We start from the raw sequence: 11,813 nt of genomic DNA, 5'->3' as shown, positions 1-11,813 counted from the left end.
GAATAATAATGTTCACAACTATTGCAGCAAGAAAAAGATAACACAAAAAATAAAAAAATGTCTGTTTTTAAGTCTGGATGTTTGTCTGTCTTTGTATCTGTACAGATAGCTCTCAATCTTTCACCATAATGCAGTGAAGCTTTGTATAGGTCAGAGGATACTTTTTTTTTTATTTTGGTGAATGGTATATTCTTATATATTTAAACAAATTTAATAATTTCTATTCATTGGTTTTTATGTTGGAAATGAATAATGTTTGAAAAATCAAAGGAGCATTTAAACTTTTGAAAATTAAATCAATTTAAAATGAAAAGGCAAATACTACATATTCTAATTTAAGCTAAAGGGATTGTTAACCTGGTTAATATTAAACTGTCACAATTCTACACCTGAAGACCAGGTGGAATTTTATATAAACCAAATTTTAGAAGAAAATTTATGGCTTCAAAACAGCTTGATATCCGCTGGATTAAATCCGGTTTTCATCCATACTGGAAAATAATGTATAGCATCGTATTACAGACAATTTACCATGAATATTAAAATAAAAATCAAAAAATTAATACCAATAAGACAGGACCTTCGAATTAATCGAATACCCTTCTGCAAAATCATGTATCGTATTATTGACAATTTACCACGAATAAGGAAACATGATAATAAAATTTTCACTTTGCTATCCGCGGAAATAACTATTAAAGAAATTTGAAAATATAAAACTGTTGGAGAAAAAAATATTATCCTAACAAGGTACCAAAACCAAAAACAGGTAATTTTGAGTTTCTTTTTATTATTTTATTTAATTTTTGAATTATTTTATTTGTTTTTAGTCTTTTTCCCCTCAATTACCAATCCTTAAATGCATGAAATTTCCAATGTATAATGTCTAGTTTCCATGCTTCTGATTTCTGATGGAAATTTTAGAGAGATTTAATTTCAAGATGAATCCAATTTAGAAAATGAAATTTGAAATATCGTCGCTTTCACACAAAGTTTCTTTTGGGCACTAAAACCCTCCCCTTACCCGCAACTGTGCCTCAACGCGTAGCGCATTCGTCGTCCGGGGAGGTGACAGGTTCAATTCCAGGGATATAAGGGATAAGACAATGGCCGATAAATTGATGTATATCCCCAATGATTATACACAATATACAACTTCTGTAGATTGAAATTAATGGTTTGAACGTTTGAACACTCAACTTAATAGGCCAACCAAACAAAATTCACTAAAATCCCCAAAGTTGTTAATCAAAAGAATAAGAAAACGTTTTTATAAAACTTTGGGAACTAGTTGGGGACAGCCCATTGTTCCCTCTTTCTCTCTCTCTCTCTGGTTCAAATCTCGTCTTTACACTGCGTCATAACTAAATACGTTAAAATGGTTCCTACTGCTGCTATGTCAGGTGCGCAAGTTAGAGTAGGGGAAATACCTTGGCCCAAGACAGGCGTAACTCATTGCCATACACAGAAAGGACTTCAAGGAGTTGGTTGTCTGATAGGTGTTACTTAACCTAATACCTCGGGTGTTTAGACAGAAAAGGAGAGATTTGGCTTTCTTAAGTATCCCAGGTTGTTGGACAAGAGTGTCATGGACAGCAGCCTTGCCCGTATGAGGTAATTGAAAGGTAAAAACTATGTCCTTATTTAAAAAATGAATTTAATATGGGGGAAAGTTTGTTTTCTGTGTCAACCCCTTGCGGGGCTACACAGTTCCCAATAAAACATAACCTAACCTGATCTAAAGTAATAAGCAAACGAACAAAAACCTATCCCCCTTCCTCCATTAATTTTAAAACGGGGAGGTGGGTTATCAACGCTCAATAAGGTCCTTTGTGTGGATCGCCGAAATATTTGAATTTTGATTATCGTGATGTGACGAGTCCTTTTCAAAAATTGAAGTTCAATTAAACTGCAAAAAAAAACAAGTTATATAACATTAGCGAAGCTACCCTAAGATTCTCCATTTCAATCCGTATAGCTATCGGAAAAATGTGATTTTCTCGGATATTATTCAAGATAGTCGGCTGAATTTTTGTGTGAAAATTCCCTAAGCCAATAAGCATCCATTATATGATTTACTTGATCCGTCGGTCTGTCTGTAATGCAACACAAACATATAAAGAACGTATGCGAAAGGTTTCGTGATTTCGGCGGCGAGTGTAACACGTGAAAAAATTTGCAAAAATAATAATAATAATTCCTAGGAAATAAAGTTGCGGTGATTTTTAACCATTTTTTTATATTTCGGAAAAAAATATCAAGGTGCCCTAACCCTGAGGTGCTACCTAGTACCCAATAAAACCAAACATAACCTAACCTAAAGTAATAAATAACGCACCTCTCTTATTGACAATTTAATTCAAATAAGAGGGAATGAGGGCTTTTGTGGTCAACTAGACACTTAAAGGTAAACTGATAATTATTTTCTAGGTAACTCCTTATTGCTAGCAATTCCTGACGTATTGAATTTTGTAATAAAATATGAATATTGGTATAATTTAAATATTTTGTAATAGATAGAATATTATTCAATTTATGCCTATTGTATTCAAAGTAGTTCAATGTCTGTCTGAATGCTTGTCTGATCGTCTGATGCTAAAGAACTGGTTTCTTCTTTTTATGGAAGCTTTCTTCTTGCCTTTACAGTACTTTTTAAAAAGCGAAGCTTTTCTATAAGTAGGTTCGTCCGTCCGTCCGTCTGGAACAGAACGGATAGCTCTTTTCGTTAATTTAGGCATGTTAGAGTTGTACTATCGATCTTAAACTTTGTATGGTGATTCCTATAGTAGTTAGGTACAATTTAGAAAGAGTAGCAACTCTATAATCAAAACCAGAATGTTCGCACGTCCATTTTAAACAAATTTGTATCTGATATTATTATCCAATTGATCTGATTTTTAGAAAACTGATTCCTACGACAACAAAGTTCAATGTTATAAGCAAGGCATCTATATAATCAAGTCCTAAAAGTCTAAGTATGTCCTTAAACATTATCCTGTATTTCAGCAATTTTTAACAAATTTACTTAAAATTTTTTTGACTTTTATATTCTCATTAATGAGTTCTGACACTCTTCAAGAGTTCATGTTCGTTTGTCCTACCGTTTCAGGGCTTCGCTTTTTATGGATGTTGTCATCCTTGTTTACATAAGAAATATAAAAGTAAAATCATATAAAAACTAACCCCTAATGAAAATGATAAAAATAAGATAAACAAAATTATGAAAAGGGAAAAATTGTAATCAACACCTAAATATTAAAGTAAAAGAATAGAGGGGACAAGTTTTAAAGAAGCATATGTTCACGGGGTTGGAACCTAGTACCAACTTTCAATTAGGACTTAAAATATCAGGAAATATTTACACACCCAAATTGCTATAAAAGAGTAACAAGCAATATGCTAGCAGATGAAAAATGTCTCCACTATAAGAACCAGGTAGTTGTCTGGGTTTTACATCCATACTTTTACATTTATTACCTAAATTAAAATAGGAAACCTAAGAAACGAAGCTAATATGTAAGCGTTATATGTTCGTCTATACGTATATTTTGTAGTTCGTTAGTTATTCCGTCCTTTTTAAAAAATTAAAATTATTAATATATTAGTGCCTATACGCCTCTAGCGCATTTGAGGGGAGTTGGAAGAACCCCTTCTTTTAATTTGAGTTTATAAAAGAAAATGTTTGCGAGATTCTTTGCTAAAGACAGACATCCTTTTACATTCAAGGATTATAATTCAAATTGAAGATATGTACAAAAATGAGAAAGTGTAAAATGATTTTTGTAAAATAGAAATGTTTTGACAAGTGTTTAAAAACTTTTTTCAATGTTTTAAATAAAAAGGGGGAAATAATTTTTATGTATCTTTTGAGAGTAAAACACTTGAATGAATCATATTTTGTGGTGATTTCCCTTAAAGCTTCTTGTTGAGCACTGACCCCCCCCCCCCCAGGCTAGCCCCGCAGTATTTGGGGCTAAAACAACTAACCATTTTGAAAATAAGGGGGATGGAGGGAAATTTTGAAATTAATTTTTGAAATGATTGGTCTCAGTGTTTCCTTTTCTTTCAAGGAAGTTTTATAAATGTCTGGTAATAATTTTAGGCTACGTTAATACCGTCATATTTTATTATCTCCTTGAGTCGAAGAGCGAAGCTCTTAGTGTTAAATAAAACAATGCTACCATCTGTCTTTAGGAGGGGCTAGTGGGATTCCCATTTCATTTCTTTTAGAAGGGATTACATAACTATCAAGGAGGGAGTGGTCATTAGCGAAAAAACGATATTACAACCCTTTCTTTCCCCTATTTCATTCTAGGTACTAAATGAAAAATCCTTTTCTTCCAAGATAGATGTACATACATATGTTTATTGTGTTTAAATCTATCTTTAAAAAATCGATACAGATTTCTTTCTCATAACTTCTTTTGAATATAATAGAATTAAATTTTAATAAAAGAATAACCTTAAAAAAAAGATTATATCTATAAATAAATATCACCTTAGTAAATCTTAAGAAAGAATCACGTAAATATTATAACCCTTCTTATCCATTACCCCTTTCGTCCAACCTACCTTTATCCTGCAGGACTTTATTCAATGTAACTATTATCTAAAATAGCAGCAATATACCATTAGTCGACCTAATATACACAAAAGTTTATTGCCCAAAACGGACAAATATTTCCTAATAATCAAAATAATGAGGTCTAGCCGTTTCATATTTCTTAAGCAACGAAAAAAGAATAGTAGACAAAATGGCGATTAAAAGCATATTATAAAACATTTGTCATTTAATTATGAAAAAAATTATATATGCAATTATATTCATATAAATTATGACAGATATTTTATGGGGGGGAGGGGTTGTGAAAACTTTTAATGTCTTACAATTAGATTAAGTTTTGGATTTATATAGATTATAAATTCGCTCTCTTAATGCAATTATAGGATGTTAAACAAAGCTACAAACGTTGTTTAGATAAAAATAGCCACTAATTTACTATTTTTGAATTAGTTTTTTACGGGTTTTAAAATATTTAGAGAAAAAATAAATTACTAATTTTTATAACTAATTACAATAAAAGTTTTACTTTTATTCTTACTTTCTCAAGAAATTTTTTTTCGATTCTTAAATTAAACTGTTTTATTTTAGTTGTATTAATTCATACAGAAGACTTTTTGGTTAAATATAAGAACAACCTCTAACTCCCCTACCCCTCCATATTTCTCACGCTCCCTTCCCCTTTCAAAACTGCAACAGTTTGAGTTGAACGATAAATTACGCGCAATTTAACCACTACCAACCAACGGTCAAATAGCCATTCTAAAAATAAACCTTTATAAAGCGATTATTATGTTAAAAATAGATTTCAGTCAACATTATATAAAAAGAAATAATAATTAAATTTATTCAGTTTCTGTAGAACCTTTTCATCATAAGGAACAAATACAATTAAAAACCAAAAATGTTGAAAAATCTAGTTTTATTGTTGTTGATAAATTTTGTTTTGACCCACAATGGTATTGATCACAGCAGGTAATTTTTTTTTCTCGTATTCATTCGAATCCGGTGGATAGGAACCGGTTCTCATCCATACGAAAAAACTATGTCTATCATCGTATTATATCCAGCTTTCTACGAATATAGAAATGTACAATCATAAGATTAAAACCAGTTTTTTAGCCCGTGCCTTCGGCATCTCGGGGCTAAAAAACTAGTTTTAATCTTATAATTGTACATTCTATATCCGCGGAAAGCGGTTTATAATACGCTGCGAGAAATACCTATTATTTGGTTCTTGAAACGTTAACACAATGGATATACGTGAATAATATGTCATGGGGAAAATTGCTGTCAATTTTGGTAGCTAATTTATATCATTGGTCAGTTCGTTCATTAAGTAGGAAGGAGTGAAGGGGAAGGTGATGGTGGTATCGTTATTTTAGCCCGCTGCGAGTTTCACTTATTTGGAGAACACGAAAATCTGATGTATCATCCAATGAATAATATATCCATTGTTAACACTTATTTCAATAAAATCATTTATGAAATCTCGCATTGTATTGAAATAAACTAAAACAAATTGGTGTCGTAATGTTAATTTATATTTAACTAGCGGCTACGCCCCTAATAATTTTTTACGTACGATACCTCTTCATTTGACGTTGAAGTCTCCTAAACGTTTTTTAAAATTTTGATTTTTTTGTCATTTCTCTTGGGAGGGTGGTGGTACCCTCCCCCAAAATAGTTATAAACCTTCCCGGGACATATGAGAATCTACCCTGTTAAGGAGAACCCGATCGGTTCAGCGGTTGGCGAGATCCTTCGGTACAAACACACAAACACACAGACACACACACAAACATCCTGTTACTTTATTATAAGGATTCCTTTTATTTTTCAGTCCACAAGAAAAGAAAGAGGAAATTACAAATGAGAACATTGAGTTAGAAAACAGGTAACTTTTTACTATTGTGCCTTATTCTGCAATTTGAATTTTTCTCAAACATGTATGGCTGAAAATGTGCCATGTTAAGTGCAGACCCCTCCCTCCTTTTTTAAAATTAACTAGAAACGAGGGAGGAAATAGTTTACGTTAGTTTTTTATTACTTTAGGTCAGTTTTAGTTAGATTATATCAGGTACCTGGTAGACCCGCAGGGTTAGGGCATCACGGGTATGGGCCCGCAGGGGTAAGTCAGAGAAAAAATCTAATTTATTTAAAAAATAGAGGGAGGGGGGATAAGAGTTCGACGGGCACTTTGAGTTAAAGTACTCAAATTTTATTTCCATACATTTTGTAGGGAAATAATCCGGGAAGCTAGATCAACTGATGACCTAATCCTTGGCGCCATTTTTGGAGCCCTGCTTGATCCTGTCATTAACCAACCATCCTCCAGCTTACTCCTGCCTTCAGTGCCTACGGTGTCCTACGCTCCTGTGGCTACAGCAGGCTACCCTACCCTGGTTACGGACAACTGTGCTAAGAAGGATTGTTATCAGAACTCGCTGGGTGAATTTGTTTGTGAATGTTGTGATTGTTATTCTTGTAGTTATTGCTAATTATTAGATAGATGTATTTCAACATAGGCATACAAAATGATAATAATATTTCTTACACATATTGATTAATAAATTTTATAACTCTCATATCTATCTATCTGTTATTGTTTAAAAATTGAATAGTTAAGATTTCATTAAAGGTAGAAAACTTTTTTCTCCTCTATTTTGGAATTTTTGTATGTATGTTATGAGAAAAAAAATTATTATTACAAAGATAGGTTAGCTTATTAGCGCGCCGGTAAAAAGAAATAATATCGACGTTTTATATATCTATAGCGGTTGCGCTCTTACATCTTAGTTTTAGAGAAACATAGCTTAAATCCTTCTCTAGACTTATATAAAGTATCATTAAAATAGATGTTCTTAATCGATTTTGTCATTGTCGAGATCTTAAGGAACAGAGAAAAATATTAAAAGCGACTACGCCCCGAGCCTCGAATTAAAAAAAATTCGGGGGGTAAAATGCTTTTCATTGGGGCTTCGCCCAATTGTGTGGTGAGGGTGCTCCTAATCACCATTTTTTTAGTTTGGTTGTTCTACCTACTCCCCCACCAAAAAATAGCTTAAAATTATTGCTGGACCAGTAGAGGCCGAACGTTTCAGCGGACAGTCATTGCTCTACTTTGTATAATAGATTAAGCAACCAAACAGCAGAAATTTATTTCTTTGAGGATATTTCATATAGAACCTAAGTACAATTTCGTACAGCTGCTGTTTTGTTACCACATTTAACTTCTTTTTTCTAGGGAAAATTCCCGCGTATCAAGATCTGAATTCTTGGGCACCCTGATTGATACCTTGATCAACGTACCCAACTATGAGAGGGGGGAGTGCATACAGTACTGTTACCAGGGAAGGATTAGTTAATAGCAAAATGATTGAAACAATACTCTAAAAAAACTGTAATGATCGGGTTCACTATGGATGAAGGTTATTAAACCTCATTAACCAAAATTTTACTGTCAAAATTGGCATTAGCTAGATATTTCTAATGCTATCAATAACTAAATTTTTTTTATTATTTGTTTGGTAGTATGATTAATGCTAAAAAAAAATATTAAAAGATCTTCTAACCTTTCTGTATTTTTAAAAAAGTTTTCTATTGACTTCAAATTGTTTTGCTGTTATTCTAATCCTTATGAAAACTAGAACTGGTATGGTGAGCATGTGTGTGTATGTGATGATAGTCTGTACGGCTCTACCTGGCCGGTCATGACCGACACCTGTGCCAAGAAGAATTGTTTCAAGAATAGATCCGGACAGGATGTGTGCCAGTGTTGTGATTGTACAACCTGTAAACAGTGCTAGATTTTTAGCATTTTTCAAAACTCAAAAAATGGTTTAAGAAATAAGACAATGGTCGATAAATTGTTGCACATCTCCAGTGATTTTAAACAAAATTACCAATTATGTAAATAAGAATTAGTGGTTGAAAAATTCGGACATTCAACTTAATGAATCAACCAATCTAAATTTAATAAAAGTCCCCGAGGTTGGTAAGTTAAGGAATAAGAATGTCTCCTCCCTATCTGTTTTACACTCCAAAATGAACCATGTATGTATAAATTTTCATTTCGATATAACTGTCTAATTCATTAAAATATGTTTAGTAATATACTTCAGAATTAATATCTTTAATTAGAAATAAAAAATAAAATAATAATCATAGAGCAGCTGTGCTCCTATATACACTCCATAAAAATTCAAACCTTATCCCTTCCCTTTCCAATTCACATCATTTTGACCGCTTTCCCTTCATTTTTTGTACATATTTTTTTTCTTTTTTTTCAATTTAATGCTTTTTATCATAATTATTGTTATCAAAGTTAAAATGTTTTACCTTTAAAGAATGTTTTATTATATACTATTTTTTTTCCAGATGCGATTGTTAATGAATATTTTTTACTTGAAATATATTTCAGAATGATAAAGTAGACTTTTTCCTTTAAATTTGAGTTCAGAAAGATTTCTAACTAAATGTTTTTTTAATAATTAACGTTTGCAGTTATAAAATATTTCGAAAATCAAGATTTATTAGATTCATAACTTCAGATATTTCCAACAATTGTTCAAAGTTTTAATTCTCCAATTATATTTTGAAGGTAATAATCTGTGACAATTAGAAAACTATAAATTTCAAACTATTCTTTTAAATTTGTTATTTCAAAATTAATGTGAAAACTTTGTCCAAGGTTTTACTACAGAGGGTGCCACCCGCGGCAGATATAATTTAAAATTCTTAAGTATTAAATCTACAGGATAACTGTTAAGAATATAGTTTTATTTAAGACTTGATTATAGAAAGGCTTCGTTTTTATTATTGTTCTTAATCGTCCTAAGAATAACTATTTATTGATGGCATCGAAATTGATTGATATCCGCTAGATTAGAACTTGTTCACAGCCATACTGAAAAATCATGTTTTGTATCGTATTACAGACAATTTTCCACGAAAATCAAAATTAAAAATGAATACCAGTCTTCGGGTGGAGAGCTGTTAATAATACAAAACGATAAATAACTATTCCAAAATTGAATTCAACCGCCGATTCTGTTTAAATACTGATTGTTGCAGTTCCCTAGGTTTAGTAGTAAATCATTGACACAGAGAAAACAACCTATAAATTTAAACATTAATATTTGCTTAAATTTGGAATAGTTATTTATCGCATCGTATTATAGACAGCTTACAACGGATTTTAAAATGAACAATTATAAGATAAAACAAGTTTTGTTAGCCCCGAGGGACCGAAGGCTTGGCTAACAAAACTGCTATTAATATCATAATATTTTAATTCGTAGAAAAATGGCTATAATACGATACATTATTTTTCAGTATGTCTAAGTTCTAATTCAGTGGATATCAATCAGTTTCGAAGCCGTGCTGGAAAAAGAGTTACAAAGTGAAAGGTTATTAGTTTTATTTTTAAGTTAGGTCCGTTCACTGATGATTCTTAAGACCCCCATAGGTTCGATTCACATAAGTATAAAGGGGAACATTTTTTATAAAAAAAAGGTCGGAAGAGGCTGCAGTTTGTTGACAAACTAGCGGCTGCGGCTGTGGCTGCTGATAAACGCAATTTTTGGTTTACAAATTTAAGATTATACTACAATTAATTTTACTAGTGGTTGCGCCCCTAGCATAAAGGGGAAGTGACCGGAACGAAAATAGCATAAACCATCCAAAGACTTAAATATAAAAAATCAAAAAGGCTAAAACCATCATCGGACTCATGTGAAGCTTCCCTAAAATGAAGAACTCTATCGGTTCAGTAGTTATTGAAATCTTAAGCTACAGACAAAAATAAACGTTACTACTTTATATAGGACTAGCGGCTTCGCTCCTAGTCTCTAGGACTTTGCCCCAAGAGGTAATATTTACCAAAAATTTGTTGAGGATTTTATTTGGATTTTGAGAGGGGGGGGATGTTGCAAATCCCAAGAAAATAGCTTAAAACCACTAGATATATTCCCTGAAGAGTCAAATCCTATCGGTATAGTGGTTGCCGAGATCTTAAGCTTCAGACGGACGGACAGACGGAAAGACAGACATCAAGCTGCTTTGTATTATTTATACTATTTTCACCCTGTCTTCTTTCATGCACATTTGACATTTTTACAATTTTAGAATTTGATGTGAAAATTTTAGAATTCTATCCATCTAGCAAAATTTTCTTAATTAGATCTAATTAACTTGGAAACTTTCGAGGCGACAAATTTCTTCAAATTCAATTTTCCCCTTCACCTTGTTCTCAAATTAAAATCTAGCTCCATCCATTCCTAATGCTGCACATATGGTAAGGCTAAATTATATTTGTATCTTACACGGATAATGGGATAAGGAAAGAAACCTTAAAAAAGAAAGAATATGTTATATATATTTGGTATATGAAAGATCTTAAATAAAATTGAAGCAAAAAAAACGTTGTTTTACTACATATATAAAATATGTTTCATTATATCTATTTAAGATTATACATAAAGCTGTATAGACATGTTTTTAAAATCTAAATGAACAAATAAAAACTTAAAACGAAACAAGAATGACAACATTTCTAATCACAGATATATAAACCATTTAGAAAAATACCAATAAAAGGAGATCCGACAAAGTGTCCGTCAAAATGAGCCGTGTGACGTCAATAGATCCATCTCTTTTTTAAAGGGTTTCCTTTCCTACTTTTCCTCTAATCTCTTCATTTTTATGACGTCACACGGCTCATTTTGTCGGACACTTTGTCGAGTCTCCAATAAAAGATCAACAAACAGACTAACAAAGAATGTCATTTGATAAATGCTCATAAATCATTTGAATTTTCTTTCCATCTATATTAAGAAATAAAATCTATCTTAAATAGCAGCCGAGAAAATCACATTTAGCCAAAAGCCATACGGACAAAGAAAATTGTGAATTAAAGAGTAGCTTTGTAGATAAAACTTATTCTGAGCTATTGATAGTTTAAAAGTAAAAAGTGTACTATATTTATTTATTTTTAGTGTTAAATTTTTTAATGGATTTATTTTGGTTCTAAACCAGATTATCGTGTACTCTAATAGAGTGAAATTTCCAACTTGCTAAAATATCGATTCCTCAGATCCACCCCATTTACCCATTTAATTTCCTTCTACTAAACGAACTGACCGATAAATGATGTCCATGTTAGCAACCTAGATTGACGACAATTTTCCCCCTGTCATAATATCATGTATCCATTGTTCAGTAATTATATCAATAAATTAAGATTGTCTAT

General features: G+C 31.8%; 1 protein-coding gene across 2 annotated transcripts; it reads left to right on the top strand.

Moving 5' to 3' along the window:
• Positions 1 to 5,286: 5,286 nt before the first annotated feature.
• Positions 5,287 to 7,944, top strand: LOC145307998 (uncharacterized). 2 transcript variants are annotated; one of them, XM_080150240.1, is made up of 3 exons: positions 5,287 to 5,536; positions 6,405 to 6,458; positions 6,804 to 7,151. In XM_080150240.1, the coding sequence occupies exons 1-3, from the start codon at positions 5,466 to 5,468 to the stop codon at positions 7,060 to 7,062; spliced, it is 384 nt and encodes a 127-aa protein (XP_080006366.1). In that variant the 5' UTR covers positions 5,287 to 5,465; the 3' UTR covers positions 7,063 to 7,151. The 2 variants fall into 2 exon arrangements, with proteins under 2 accessions (XP_080006366.1, XP_080006367.1); XM_080150241.1 differs by lacking the exon at positions 6,804 to 7,151 and adding an exon at positions 7,809 to 7,944 and having other exon boundaries at positions 5,392 to 5,536.
• Positions 7,945 to 11,813: the final 3,869 nt, after the last annotated feature.

Source organism: Acartia tonsa, chromosome 2 (assembly GCF_053477335.1).
Source record: "Acartia tonsa isolate MP-2025a chromosome 2, ASM5347733v1, whole genome shotgun sequence".
Classification (NCBI taxonomy): Eukaryota; Metazoa; Arthropoda; class Copepoda; order Calanoida; family Acartiidae; genus Acartia; species Acartia tonsa.
The sequence above is the reverse complement of the archived record's forward strand: the minus strand, read 5'-3'. Positions and strand labels throughout refer to the sequence as shown.